The following is a 14,819-nucleotide window of genomic DNA, read 5'->3' as shown; positions in this document are numbered from 1 at the left end:
CAACTACTACCATAAATTGCTTTTACTCCATAATCCTTTATATGGCGTTTTGGTCAATTCTTCCTCCCTTTTTTTTGGGGGTTTTCTACATTTTTGTCAGCTTATGATATTGACAATTTAAGTATCTGGTTTAACCATTTTGGTTCTCTTTGGTTTTGGGGAATTCACGTGCCTGTAGAAATTTGCAAGAGAGATATCACTAGAGAAGTATAACGTTTGTGTGATTATAAGAACGTGAGAGAAACACTCTAGAGCTCTAAAACTATAGAGCAATGTTTGAATTTTGAAGTAAAAGAAATACATCAAAGCAAAAATGGAGATGAAACATCCACAAGAGTAAACATGTATAAATCCTCCAAAACATGTTGAAACCATTACGTTCTTTGATGAAAAGTAAAACTAGAGCCCACAAAATAAAAAAGTGAAGAGACTTGAACTTTTTGAAGTATGTTTTTAAGTACTATTAACCACAGCTTAAAATTTATCTTACGCATAAAGTGAATGTTTATTTATTTTTTGTTGATAAAAAACTTGACTAAGTCAGATAGATTAATGAAAAGTATTGCACTATAGGGAACCCTTAAAACCCCTAAAGGGTAGAGATAATGAAATGAAATGAAATGATGCCCCTACCACTAAAACAATAAAATTCCCAAGGTATTTTTTTTGTTTCATAATCCTTTGTTTACCACTCAAAGTCTATCTCTAAAAAACGCATCATTCGTTTTTTAATCATTAATTTAAATGTCTATTAATGCTTAATTATGTTTATGCCCCCTCCCATCCGCTTAAAGCCACTTTTAATTTTTATTTTCTCTGGAACGAGTGCCCAATAAAATTATTTTTTGTAGTTTGTAGTTTGTACCCATACGCATCCATTACAGTGAAACTCTTTTGTAAAACATAGGTACGCTAGTTGCCTAGATAGACAATTAGACAGACACCAACAAATTTATTGGCAAAAAGTCACATGCCATATTAACCAATGAGCTTGCCCACATTTAGGTTATTATCTTAATGCTAGCTTAATTTAAAACAATTCGGATAGGTATAAACATAAAGTAGTCATTTAGGAGAGTTTAGAGGAAACTGATACTGTATAAAGTTTTTTTTTTTTGTTAACTAATAACTTTAGGAGAAAAGTTACTTTTTTCAGGATGACATGATTGTAATTATAGATGTGTTTATGTGAAGTATGCAGTAGACTCTAATAGCAAATTCGTAATTTGCAACAAACTTGTTCAGTCTCGTTATATATACATATATCTAGTTCTATGAATTCTTATTTCAAATTAGTCAAATACGTACCAATATTCTCAAGGTGAACCTAGGTCTACATGTTTGCATATTCAATTGGAACTCGAAAATTCGTTTGGAACAATATGTGTGACCTTCCCAAATATCCAACGGTTACCAAACCAGTAAACAAGCTGAATTGGAATTTTGAACAATAGTTTTTCCAAACATGCAAGGCTTATCATGGTACATAAATCTCAGTACATCACAGAATACAAATAGGCAGATACAAGGGAGCTTTATAGGCAAAAGCTCAAATCTCAAACCAGAAGATCGTGTGGAGATGAATGTCCAATATCATCATCATCATCATCGTAGGAAGCTGTTGGGTGGGAAATGTCTTAAAGGGTTCTGTCGAAGCAGCTCTGTTTCTCTGCAGTTTTTTGAAGGAAACGTTGTCAGATACTATAAGTCTTGAAATAATAATATATGTTTGATGAATCTTGAGAAGGTTTTTTTTGCTTACTTTTTTATCTCACGGCCATCATTAAGGGGCAGAGCGTTTGATGATGATGAGATAGTTTCATCACTCTTCTTCTTGTCTCCTCCTTCTCTGCATTTCATAATCAAGTTAATGATGGAAACATGTCTTGTTCCAAAGAAACATTCAAAAATTGTCAAACTTACTCTGTGCATTCTTCTTCATCGACAAAAACCTCAAAGGTTGAAGCAGAGACTGCTGCAGTTCTCACTATGGGTTTCTGAGGTACCTGTGAGGTTATATAAACGCAGTAAGTGATCCATTTAAAGAGATAGATAGTTTAAATTAGGATGGTAGAGGGCAAAACCTTGAATGATGCCCATTTTCTAGGTAAAGAATTGTTTTCTTTGTTCCTCTCAGCTCGGCCTCCAAGCATGAGCCAACTACCAAACTCTGGCTTTGACTTGTCTGATTCTGGTTGATTCCCTGATGTAGTGTCTGAAACTGCATCTGTGTAGATAGGAAAAGGTGACTTGGATGATCTGCAAAAGACAAAGGGTTTACCATACTGAGTTGAGTAGAACAAATGCGGATAATGAAGAACAACGGAAAGAAATACAAAATCAATCAAACTGCTTACTGATTCGGTTTTAGTTTTTTGGCTTGTGTGTTAGAACTTCCTAACACCTGCCTCCTTGCATCTGCAGAAGAAACATTCTCATGTAAGGGAGCTTATTCAAAACATTACAGTGATTTTACAAAGTAAAGTTAATGTGACTCACTATTATCTCCCCTGGACAATAAAGTGCCAAAGCTTCTTGACGGTAAGTCATTGTTATTCTCCTTTGGTTCCTGCTGGTAAGTAGAACATTAATAATGATGTAGAAAACCTTAGGACATGCATAGTAGAATTACTACAAACAAACAAAAACTTCTTACTTCTTCAGCTGTGTTGGACCTTCTCATCGTTCTCACCATAAATTTCTTGTACGCATCATTCAACTTTTCCACAGGCTTTGCATTTCTGCAACAAGTTTCCACTTTTCAATTAGACCAATAACTTGGAGCAGAGAAACATGAAATCGTGATTTACAATTCGTAAACAAAGATTACCTAGAGATTCCGAGATTAAAGATCTCATTAGCAGTTTTCACCTTATTCTTAAACTCCATGTGCAAAGCATTAGCTATGTAGTAGACAGCATGTGTCTTTCCAATTTCATTAACCTCCAAAAACTTGTATATAACTTCTGCATCAGCACAATGCTCCGCCTACAAAACAACAACAATGAGTACTCTCTCTAAATATAAACGCATATCTTGAAAAGGGGTTAAACAAAAAAAAGAAGAGAACATTACATATTCCAACCAAACTTTGAGATAACGGAGATCATCCTTGTAACGTTCCGAGTGCCAAAACTTACGAACACATTGCTCATATATCACTAACAGTCCAGAGCATTCTCCTCCTGGTGGAAAAGCCTCTTGTACCCATTTTATACACCTTTCCAAAGAACCCAAACTCTCAGGTTTACAAATTGGTACATCATAAAGATTAATTCAAGAAACCAAAAAAAGTTGAGATTTTTCAACTTACTCGATCCAAGGAAACAAAGGGTCATCACCGTCGTACTCATCAATGGCTTCAATCAACTTCCTAATTTCCAACGAAACAGCCACAAAGATTAAAACAAGAATCGAGCGATTGAACTAAAAACCCAAAGAGCAAGCAAAAGATGTGAAATTGAAAGAAGTACCTGCGTTTCTCGGCGAGATCTTTCTTCAATTGATGGTCGGATTGAGATTTAAGAGCGTGGTTGAGGATACCAACATTGCGTCCTCTCTTCAATGGTCGTACGTTCTCCTTGAAAAGCTCCCATTCGTATCCAGTCTCTTGCTTCGAATTGAGAAACTCTGCTTCTGGATCTGAGATCTGAACCCTAGTTTCGGCGGCCATGGTTGCTTCTTCGCTCGACTTGGGAGGGGAGGATTTTGAAAATTCAAGGGGAATATAGCCGTTAGTAACTTAGTATTACTCAATTAGAGAGCTTCATTGATATACGCACAGTCGGAGCGTGTAGACGCTTTTTGTTGGGCCTAGCTTCAATGGGCCAGGATTTTTTAAATATATAGCGGAGCCTTTTTCCCACTTTTTTCCTAAACACATTACAAGTGGGCTGCCCAGTCCATCGTTGAATACCAAACCGAACCGGAATTTATTAAACCGAATCTTGAATTATTTCAAACGGTAAATTGATTTTATACAAGCGCCCAAACCGAACCTAAGATCATCTCTATCTATGAGATTACTCTTTGGGTTTCCCAACCAAAAAAGTATTAGTATTTCAATAAATTTTAGTTACTACAATAAAATTGAATACATGAGAAACAAGTGTTTTTGCTCCAATTTTTTTTTTTTTTTTAAATAAACCGTACAACTGAAATTAACTCAAAATCAAGACATTCCAAAACAAAACCAACACTATATCGAAATAAAATGTTCAATCTGTTTCACAAAGAGTGTCATTTACACACATTTCACATAAATTAAAAAATATTAAAATATACATATATACCCCTATTTAATAAGTAACTAATGAGTTAATTTAGCTGTAGATTAAGGATAAAACTAAGAAATCTAATTTAAAAATATATTAAAAATGTAAAATGATGCACTGAAATATTTAATGACACTTTTTGTGAAACAAAAATAAAAATTTGAAATGACACTCTTTGTAAATTAGAAGGAGTATTTGACAAGAATTTTGTTTGACACTTGTAAAGAGTAAAATAAATGACCAAATGCACTTTTTAAGCTTATTGGCTAAACAAATCATATATATAAAAATAAGGTTTCATTGTCTTCTTATGGGTCAATTTAGCATTTAAGTTTTGTAAAATATAAGGAATATTTGACAAAAATTTGGTTTGACACTGGTAAAGAGTAAAATAAATGACCAGATGCACTTTTTAAGCTTATTGGCTAAACAAATAACACAATAATCGTGAGTAAAATACAATATGTTTAGTATCTTAATTGCTTCTAAATTAGATATTTTTGGATAAAAGCATTTAACTACCAAAGCCAAAAATAAAGAGAAGATGAAGGGCTTTTACCTTCTCTTTAAATTACGAGCATAATTTTACTTTTTGACTTTGGAAGCTAAATCAGTTCCTCTACAAAGATTCTCTCTGTCTGTCGGTTGCACAAGGGATGATCACATACATTGCGTTACACGCTTAAGGCTTAACTCGACCAAACAAACAAAACGTACTCGATGATTAGAAAGTCTTTTTTTTCTTTGATTGGAATTGATTGTAACAACTCCCACCGACAATATTTCTCTCTTCATATATATATACTCAATCTCACAATCTTTAAAAACAGTTCATAGAAGAACATCATGTCTTAAATAGAAATACTTTTATACTCTAAGCACTATCCCACCCCCACATTCCATACTTCAAATTTTGACTGTTCGCTACCTTTTTTCCTGTTTTTCGCTTTAATAAATAGGAATAGACTATATACTACAAAGGAAGTTCCAAACTCTTTAACTTTCTTCTTTCTTGGGAATTCACAAACTCTTTAACGAGTCATCTTTACGTTGATTCGCCCAAAACTAATTGGATTTTGTATTGTAACCAAAAAAGAAAAAAGGAAAAAAAAAAATGATCAAAGTTAAGCACCGTTACGCCAAGTTGGCACGGGTGTTGGGTCCATTAGCTGTCAATTGAGAAGGAGCCAGCAAACGATCCAACCAATAATAATACTAACAAAAGAAGTCTAGTGTCGTTTTCGTAATTCAAAAGAGATCGAAGCCTAGTCTCTTTATACCAAACAACCTCCACCATGTTTATGTGAGATAGCCACGAGTCCTTCTTCTTATTTTACACGCCGTGTCGGCAAAGCCTTCCTTCCTCCTCGTCACTTCTCTCTGACGCTTGTCGTCACACTTTTTTTTAAAAACCAAAGATTAATTAAACCGAACCGAAGAAACGGTGCGTTTTAGCCTCACCGGCACCGGAAAAAAAAACAAACATGAGGAAGGAGGTGTTGCCGCCGGTTCTCTCAACCACCACCACAGTCTGCTTCGAGAAGAAGCCATTAATTGCTACATTGTTAGCTCTCTCTCTCGTCATGATTATCTGGAACCTTCCTCCTTACTACCACAACCTCATCTCCACCGCTCGTCCCTGCTCCGCCGTCATCACCACAACCACCACCACCAACGTACTCTCCTCATCCAACTTCACTACCTCTCTCTCCACCACACCGGCGACCACGACTAATTTCACCACCTCCCTCTCAACCACAACAACAACTACAGCTGCTTCTCAGAAGTACGATTCAAAGCCCTCAGATCCGAACAAACGAGTTTTCCAACCCTTCGGTAACGCGGCGGCGCTTTTCGTACTTATGGGAGCTTACCGCGGCGGTCCGACGACGTTTTCCGTCATCGGACTCGCATCGAAGCCGATCCACGTCTTCGGGAAACCATGGTACAAGTGTGAGTGGGTATCCAACAACGGAACCTCGATTCGAGCTAAAGCACAGAAGATTCTACCGGATTGGGGATACGGACGAGTCTACACCGTCGTCGTCGTCAATTGCACTTTCAATTCAAACCCTAACTCCGATAACACCGGAGGTAAACTCATTCTCAACGCTTACTACAACGAATCCCCCAAACTCTTCGAACGATTCACTACCTTAGAGGAATCAGCCGGAATCTACGACGAATCTAAATACTCGCCGCCGTATCAGTACGATTACCTCTACTGTGGCTCGTCGTTGTACGGTAACGTGAGCGCTTACCGTATGAGAGAGTGGATGGCTTACCACGCTTGGTTCTTTGGTGATAGATCGCATTTTGTTTTCCACGATGCTGGTGGAGTGTCTCCAGAAGTTAGGAAGGTTCTTGAGCCGTGGATCCGAGCTGGGAGGGTTACGGTTCAGGACATTAGGGATCAGTCTCAGTATGATGGTTACTACTATAATCAGTTCCTTATTGTTAATGATTGCTTGCATCGGTATCGATACGCTGCGAATTGGACCTTCTTCTTTGATGTTGATGAGTATATATATTTGCCGCATGGGAATACACTTGAATCTGTGCTTGAGGAGTTCTCGGTTAATACTCAGTTTACGATTGAGCAGAATCCAATGTCTAGTGTTCTTTGCTTAAACGACTCCTCTCAAGATTACCCCAGGTACACTAATCTCAGCCTCAAAAACACACTTATAATGCAATTTGGAATCGACAAGTTTAGTGGTAGGGTTGTTGGATGGCTTATGAGCATGTTCTGTCTCTAGATTAGATGATACTATTAGGATCGANTCTTTGATGTTGATGAGTATATCTATTTGCCGCATGGGAATACACTTGAATCTGTGCTTGACGAGTTCTCGGTTAATACTCAGTTTACGATTGAGCAGAATCCAATGTCTAGTGTTCTTTGCTTAAACGACTCCTCTCAAGATTACCCCAGGTACTACTAATCTCAGCCTAAAAAAAAACACTTATAATGTAATTTGGAATCGACAAGATTAGTGGTAGCACTTTGGAATGTTGTTAGATGGCTTATGAGCATTGTTTTGTCTTTAGGATAGATGATACTATTAGCATCGAATCTGGTAATTAGCTTTCACTTAGATTTGATTCTTGCATATGTTTCTGGATATAAAAGGTCATGTAAAGGAACACACTTGTTTCTTACTTTTGTTTGGGGTTTTGTTCAGGCAATGGGGATTTGAGAAGTTGCTGTTTAAGGATTCAAGAAGGAATATTCGGCGTGACAGGAAATATGCGATCCAAGCGAAGAACGCGTTTGCCACAGGAGTTCACATGTCTGAAAACATAGTAGGCAAAACGTTACACAAGACAGAGACAAAGATCCGGTATTACCATTACCACAACACCATAACTGTGCATGAGGAGCTTTGCAGAGAAATGTTACCCAATTCAGCAAAGAAGAAAGTGACATTGTATAATAAGCTTCCGTATGTGTACGACGACAACATGAAGAAGCTAGTGAAGACGATTAAAGAGTTTGAGCAGAAAAAACTTGGGACGGATGTGAAGAATTTCTCATGACCATGACACCAACGACATAACTTAATCTCTCTAATAAAAGCATTTTGTCTATAAAAGTATAGTTTTGTTTCTCTGTTTACTTGTATCCATTTTTCCTTCTGTTTTGTCCTCTTTTTACTACTCCATTTCATTAATGACTTTTTAATCAATAGAACTATTTTTTGAATTAGTTGTGTATTGAACCTATAAAAATCATAGCCACTCAGGACCTTTGACATACGAAACATCGTTGGACGAAAACTCTTTTGTCACAAGACAATAATTGATTTAGCTAAAGGTTTTATAAATCAATGATTCATTCGATGATGGAACTCTATAAAATAAAATATACTAAATTATTAAAAGCAATTAAGTCAAAGGTGGTTCTTAGTATTAGATCTGGAAATTAGTTGTCACTGTAATCCAATTCTTAGGCAAGCCATAGGTAGTTCTAGTGTTTCTGAATATATAAAAATATAAGATCATGAGAAGGACTGGACCAAACTTGATTCTCTGTCCCTTCTGGTATGGCTATGATTATACATGAAAGTGGTAAGATTCTACTTGTCATTGGAAGAAAATGAACTTTTCTGAAGTACAAATAGCAAAACACTACTGAAGCATATATGCTAAGATCTAAATAAAGTTGCTCTATCATACAATATGTTTTTATTATACTTTGTCTCACAATGTGGTCCGTATTTATCTTTTAACTTAAATATTTGGCCTTAATTATGGTCCTTATCTAAAATCTAAATACTAGTTATTGACATTCAGAACAAAAAAAAAATTGAACTAGTGGCCAAGAGAGCCCGAATGAAGAAGGTCATGAGAAGGCTCCCAATCGATGGAAGAGGAGACGATCATCGAGAGCGTGATTAGAACCTGAGATACCAATGGGCGCGAGTCAAGATCAGTAGCGACACAGCTCTTGGCAAGTTGAGCCATGGTGTAAGCCAGCTCCAACGGATACTCATTCCCAAGAGATGGATCCATGAACTCTTTTAACTTTTCTCTCACATTCTCTCCTCCAAGCACATTGTTGATCTTTTTACACAACATCTCCACTTCTTCTTCTTCTCCTTCCGTCTTCTTGTGTATCGTCACTGCTTCTCTCCCTGAAAGAAGCTCAAGAACCACAACTCCAAAAGCAAACACGTCTAGTTTTGGAGTTATGACTCCGTTCTCCACATACTCTGGAGCCAAGTAGCCTTGCGTTCCTTCAACGTGTCTTGTCAACTGAAGATCAAGATCACCTTCATCAAGAATCCTCGCAACCCCGAAATTAGAAATCTTGGCTCTGAAATTAGAATCAAGAAGTACGTTTGTAGATTCCAAATTCTTATGTATATGAGGCGGCGTCACGTAGTTATGAAGATAGTCCAACGCCTCTGCCACATCCCTCGATATCTCAACTCTCTGTTTCCATGTCAGAGTCTTCTTACCCGATGAATGAAGCCAATCACTAATCGATCCGTTCTCGGAATACTCGAAAACAAGGTACGATGTTCCTTCACGGATACAGAAACCAGAGAGACGGATGATATTGGAATGGTTTAGCTTCTTCAAGAGATTGATCTCAGAGGAAGAGACATCTCCTTTGATCACTTTCACAGCCGCATCGTCTCCGTTGATCGTAGCGCGATACACAGAGCCATTGATTCTGTTCACTTCGCTGAAGTTAGAAGTAGCGGATTGAAGATCCTTGAATCTGTAAAGAGTTAAAGACTCGATTGCGGATTTTAAACCAAAAGCTTCTGATGAATTTGATAAATCAATTGACCATTGGCTCGTCGTTGTGGGAAGAGACTGTTTGGTAGATGAATCAGTGAACTTGTTCTGTTCCGTCGCCGTCAACGTAGAGAGCGACGATGGCCTCTTCTTAGACTTTCGTCTGTAGAAGCAGAGAGCTAAGATTGAGATTAAGAGAAGCAAAGCAGCAGCTCCGATTCCAATTCCGATGTAAATCCATTTGTGAGAACAAGAAGATGATCCCGGAGGATCCACCGGCGTTGTTTGAGGCGGCGTAGAAGCAACAGGAGGTGGAGGAGGCGACGGAGATATAACGATTTTGGATGGTTCAGTTCTGAGAGGAACAAGAATCGGAGTGAAGAAGAAGATAGTGTCTGATTCTGATTTAAGCTCGTTGCCGTCGGCTATACCGGCGGTTGTGCTGTTGAACATGTCGGCGATGACGGAGATACTATCTCCCATGGCGACTAAGTAGGTCAAGAGGTATTTGAATCCGGCGGCGGTTTGTTTCGCGGTGGGGCAAGCACATCGGAGAGGAACGAGGAGGTTTAATCCGGGGGTAAGCTCTTTCTCGCCGTAACGGTTCTGTGACATCATGGCTTGACACGTGGATAAAGCATGGTAAGTATCGTTAGCCACCGAGAAATAAGTCTCTTCTCCTCTGTTGCCGGAGAGATTGTAAGTGGCGTTGTGCTGGTAAAATCCTTCTCCGGAGGAGGCGGAGGAGCAGGAGCAGTTAGCTGGGATGACGACTAGTTGACGTGTGCGGATCGTGGTGGTGACGGAGGGGAGGTCGTTGATTGATTGGATCTCGGCGGCGGAGACGTTGAGGAGTTTGGCGATTGAGTCAGCCGTGTTGTACGGTGGTTGAGACCAGAAAGTGAGGTAAGAGCGGCAAGAGGTCGGGCCGTTACAGGTGAATCCGTTGGTTATGTTGTCGAAAGTGCGGACCTCGCAGGCGAGCTGGTGGTTGTTCACGTACGGTTGCTGAGCTATCGTCGGTGACGCGGCGAAAAGGAGGAGTAAGGTCGAGATAGAGAGCGCGTGGAGTATACGCGCAGTCATGACTGTGTTGTTTTGGTTTTGAAGAGAGCACAACGACATTAAACTTCTCCTGAATATAAACATAGGATGATCATTTAGACCAAAGGAGACGGCGAGGATTATATTAGTCAACATAACGCGTCGTATGTGTTGACTTTTTCGACGTTTTCTCATTGGTCGGATCATGCTAAAGATGAGGGAAAAAATGATAAGTGGGGTGTAGATAGAGAAACTTGGTACGTCTTTATAATTTTCTTAAGTATTGACTGGGTCAGTCAATTTGTTGAGTTAGTCTAGAAACATTGGATTTTTCTCATGCTGGTGTTAGATAGATCTTCTGTGAAAAAGACAATACATCCTCTAGTAATCACAGATGATACACTTACACATCTTAGAAGAAACCAAAACATTTAAGTATAAGTAGATTTATGTTGCCAGAATAATATTAGAAATTGTTGGCTGCACAAGTTTTTTTGATGAATTCTAATTTGGTTAACGACGAAGGTTAAGTCAATTTCTTCATTGTCAATCTAATAATCTTCTAAGCGATATAGCGTTGTTTCTTGGAAGGAAAGAGGTTCATTTGGTCTACGTTATAATGATGTTGATAGATGTAACTGGCACCACCATTTTCTCATCATCCTCCTATACGGAAGATTTCATTCGAGATGAAAACTCTCCCATATCAAAGTCAATGGATTTCTAACTTCAAGCGAGTTGGCCCGGAATGAACCTGCTAACTAGTTTGACAAATAATGACCCGACTATCAAAGTGATCCATGAACATGGCTTTTGGATTCCATACTCATGCTCCTAAAGGTTTACCAAAGAACTTGCAACCACTACAAGAAAATTTGTCCAAAGCCACAACAAAATTTGTCATATACATATATATATATATAAGATTTTTTCTATATACATATACGATTATATAGATACATACAAACACGTTCTCTCTTTCACTCTCCGATGTCTTCCTCCTCCACCGACGTTTCCTTATACATGCCTTTTTCATACATAAAACAGTCAAAATCTGCAGAAACAAAAAGACTGGACAAAACTAGAATAAAACAGAAGATCTAACAGATTAGAGCTTGAATTAAGATAAACTGGAGTAATTAAACTTTAAGATCATTGAAAGAAACAACTTAGCTTCTTAGAGAATCAAAGGCAAACATAAGACTTCCCAAGCTTTCTGCAACAAATAAGCTCTCTTCAATTTTTTTAAAAAGAACAGATCTGGACAGATGAAAGAAATTAAAACATTGAAGTAAGCGAGATTCTTACAGATCTGGGAAGAGGGATCAGAAAGAGTGTCAAGCCTAGCGAAAGAGCTCCGATCTATGAGTTCCATCCATGGAAGATAGTGAAAGAGGCTATTACGAGGAGAGGAAAGGAAGAAAATCATTAGAAGTAATCAGAGTTTGAGATTGGTTAGCTTGCTAGATGTTGACGGAGAGTCTCGGTAGAAGAAGACATTGATGGTGTGGAGTCGATGGAGTGTGAGTGTGCGGCAGAAAAGGAAGGAGAGGAAGTGGGAGGGAGAGAACAAGACTTAGGTCAAAGAGAAGAAGCTACTAAATTAATTAGGATAAAGAGAGTAATAAATCAAATAAATGAAGAGTAAAGCGGTGACATTTTAGTGGATTGCTTTTCCACTTATTAGTCACGTACCTTAACCGTATAGGCGTATATTTAGTGGGTTAGTAGTTTTTTTTTTTTTTTCAATCAAACACTCCATTATATTAAGATTAAAGGTTTACAAGCTTCTTTATGAAGAATAGCCAAATACACCAATAAACTTACACATAAAAACAAAATAAACTACAAACATCGATCTTAAAACGTACATAAAACAAGCTTTAAAACTTGATTTGAAACCATAAAAGTGATAAGATATATAAAGAGGACAACAAATCCTAAAGGTAAAGAGTTGCCACACAAAGTGAGACCACTCGTAGTGAAGGATGACCGACCACTACCACATAGTCAGCCACATTGATAACCATTGCCGCAGACGTTGCAAAAGAACGAACGCGGTGTTTGGATTCTGTGCGTGCACCAAAAGTCCCTGGAAAGGGTTGTCACACGCTGGACAAGACGAGAGTCTTGAAAACCAAGAACCTGAAAGGACACTTGGAGAGAGTGTTGTATTGCACGAAGCTTCAATTGCCATTACTACGCCTTCCAAAAGACATAATCGAAGAGGAGAGGAAGCAAAAAATCTCTCCTTATAAGAAGATGTTATTGTAAAATGTCTCTCATCGAATGAGGAAATTAAACTAATTTCATTAGAACAAGTAACCTCCCAAAAGAGGGAAATTCTTTCACATAAGAAAATTGATAAACGTTGTAGGCACAAAACAAGAAATACAATAACAAATCCATTCGTTAATTTGCCGGAAAAATAATCATGTTTAGAGATACTTGGGCTGGAATGAGAGCACTTAATACTTGTTGGGCCTAAGTCCATTAAATGAAAAATGAAAGATTGGCCATGTGTTAGCCCACTAGGATTGAGAACTCCGTTTAGACGGGAAAACAAGGTAAACGACCTTCTTCTCCGTTGCAGCTCCACACTAGATTTGAGCAAGGTGAGGCAGCGGTGCTGCTTGGAGGCGGAACTATCATCGACCAAGAAGGTCGAGAGGCAAAACAGAATAGTTTTTTTGGAGGGATTACCCGAGATAAATGGAGAATTGGCTGAGCTAGAGAAAAATCTCGACAACGGCAAACCGTTTTGTCGAAAGGAGAGGTCAGTCGTTACAAGTGTAGCCGGCGGAGTTATGAGAGAACAACAACTCGCTAAACTAGGTGAATCTGCTTCAGCTTTGGTGGCTTTGGTGCTAAGCGGTAGAAGGGTGATAACGGATGGGACTTCCGCTCCAAACAGGGTGTCAGAAATGGCTCTCACTGGGACTGAGGACTTTCTCTCTATAGAGCATGAGCGTGTAACAGATCTATCCCATGAGAAGGAAGACTCCGAGTCTCTCCCCAAACAGGGGGAAGTCGGAGCTAGCAATTTTACAAAGGAGATCTTGCCGGAAGAGTACGTTGACCGGATATGACCGAAAGCAAAACTGTCTGAGACCAGATCTGATAACTCAGCCCAGTGGAGATGGCCGGAACCTTTAAGGAGAAGCATAGAAAGCTCATGAAACATCATGAACTCTCTATTTTGTGTATTTTGTTAGTTTTGCTTTCGGTCTATTATTTAAACAAAATAATAGCCACAAAATACACAAAATAGCTTTTCTCTATTTTGTGTATTTAAACATCATGGACTAGCTAATGAAAGAGACTTGAAATTTTACAAAACTGAGTTTATCTCTTTTGGTTAGTTGTTTATGTGTTAGACATAATTCTATCATATAGATTATAGATCAAATAATTTGTTTATCATACATGTAAGTTTTGGAGAATAGAATTTTAAGCAGCCACAAAATAACTATAAATAGCTACACAAATAATAGACACAGACTAATCTTTTGCTAATTTATGGCTAACTAGCTACAACTAGCTATCAATTTTTTTTTGTGGCTACAAATAGCCACAAATTGCTACAACATAGCCACAACATAATTTTGTGTCTTGTTTGTGGCTAATATATGCTAGCTACAAAATAGTTGTGGCTGTCTTATGGCTTTGGACAGATTTTCTTGTAGTGAACGCAAAACGTATGGTTCTCATGGATACAAAATCTAATAGATGGACTTCATTAACACACAAGATGATGGACACTAAAAGCATATTGAGCCTTTCGACTGCACAGTGGGACTATTTTATCATCATAATACTCGACAAAGAAAACATAGGTCCATTGTCAATGGCATCAGGAAGATCATTCTCTGCTTCCCAATCAAACTAAAGAATGGGACATACTTTCCTAAAATGCCGCGAAAATAATCGCCCATCCTTGTGGCATAACACAATTATAGTAGAACAGAACATATCAACTACAGAATAATTGTAAGGACCTGAAAAGATGTAATCCGATTTTTACACCTCACCAATTCTAATACAACTTGTATAAAGTCTTCCAGTATCGGTTTCACAGATGGAAATCCAAAACCGGGCAAACTTGGAGAAGGTTTAGAGTCAAAACGAAGTATCAGATTGCATATTAAAAAATCCTTCACAGTGGTTGGGGTAACAACAAAAAAGTCTCCATCTTTTATTCGTTGTTGTAAGTGACAACTATTGTGTCTATACATGATCTTTCAGCTATAT

At 38.1% G+C, this 14,819-nt stretch overlaps 3 protein-coding genes across 5 annotated transcripts; 1 reads left to right on the top strand and 2 right to left on the bottom strand.

Annotated features, from left to right (window-relative positions):
* LOC104749511 (mitotic spindle checkpoint protein BUBR1-like) lies at window positions 1,401-3,725 on the bottom strand. 2 transcript variants are annotated; one of them, XM_019237963.1, is made up of 11 exons: window positions 3,474-3,725; window positions 3,314-3,373; window positions 3,076-3,220; window positions 2,831-2,988; window positions 2,657-2,741; window positions 2,500-2,572; window positions 2,358-2,418; window positions 2,085-2,259; window positions 1,924-2,006; window positions 1,763-1,849; window positions 1,401-1,669 (listed from the first exon to the last, which is right to left on the bottom strand). In XM_019237963.1, the coding sequence occupies exons 1-11, from the start codon at window positions 3,671-3,673 to the stop codon at window positions 1,606-1,608; spliced, it is 1,191 nt and encodes a 396-aa protein (XP_019093508.1). In that variant the 5' UTR covers window positions 3,674-3,725; the 3' UTR covers window positions 1,401-1,605. The 2 variants fall into 2 exon arrangements, with proteins under 2 accessions (XP_019093508.1, XP_010469455.1); XM_010471153.2 differs by having other exon boundaries at window positions 2,500-2,569.
* On the top strand, window positions 5,545-7,980 carry LOC104749510 (galactan beta-1,4-galactosyltransferase GALS1). 2 transcript variants are annotated; one of them, XM_019238443.1, is made up of 3 exons: window positions 5,545-6,799; window positions 7,079-7,209; window positions 7,460-7,980. In XM_019238443.1, exons 1-3 carry the CDS (start codon window positions 5,759-5,761, stop codon window positions 7,812-7,814), a joined length of 1,527 nt encoding a protein of 508 aa, XP_019093988.1. In that variant the 5' UTR covers window positions 5,545-5,758; the 3' UTR covers window positions 7,815-7,980. The 2 variants fall into 2 exon arrangements, with proteins under 2 accessions (XP_019093988.1, XP_010469454.1); XM_010471152.2 differs by lacking the exon at window positions 7,079-7,209 and having other exon boundaries at window positions 5,759-6,930; window positions 7,460-7,814.
* On the bottom strand, window positions 8,344-10,795 carry LOC104749508 (protein LYK5-like). The gene has a single exon (XM_010471151.2). It carries the CDS (start codon window positions 10,773-10,775, stop codon window positions 8,589-8,591), a length of 2,187 nt encoding a protein of 728 aa, XP_010469453.1. The 5' UTR covers window positions 10,776-10,795; the 3' UTR covers window positions 8,344-8,588.

This window comes from Camelina sativa, chromosome 16, assembly GCF_000633955.1.
Source record: "Camelina sativa cultivar DH55 chromosome 16, Cs, whole genome shotgun sequence".
NCBI classification, from domain to species: domain Eukaryota; kingdom Viridiplantae; phylum Streptophyta; class Magnoliopsida; order Brassicales; family Brassicaceae; genus Camelina; species Camelina sativa.
This window is presented reverse-complemented; position numbering and strand designations above follow the sequence as displayed.

Bases quoted from the DNA above. Each gene is read 5' to 3' on its own strand.
- LOC104749508 (XM_010471151.2), bottom strand. From the start codon at position 10,775: ATGATCCGACCAATGAGAAAACGTCGAAAAAGTCAACACATACGACGC.
- LOC104749511 (XM_019237963.1), bottom strand. From the start codon at position 3,673: ATGGCCGCCGAAACTAGGGTTCAGATCTCAGATCCAGAAGCAGAGTTT. The intron at 2,419-2,499 runs GTGAGTCACATT...TTTCTTCTGCAG, and splicing joins ATTGTCCAGGGGAGATAATA to ATGCAAGGAGGCAGGTGTTA. The intron at 2,007-2,084 runs GTTTTGCCCTCT...ATAACCTCACAG, and splicing joins GAAAATGGGCATCATTCAAG to GTACCTCAGAAACCCATAGT.
- LOC104749510 (XM_019238443.1), top strand. From the start codon at position 5,759: ATGAGGAAGGAGGTGTTGCCGCCGGTTCTCTCAACCACCACCACAGTC. The intron at 6,800-7,078 runs ATATATTTGCCG...GTTGATGAGTAT, and splicing joins TCTTTGATGTTGATGAGTAT to ATCTATTTGCCGCATGGGAA. The intron at 7,210-7,459 runs GTACTACTAATC...GGTTTTGTTCAG, and splicing joins TCCTCTCAAGATTACCCCAG to GCAATGGGGATTTGAGAAGT.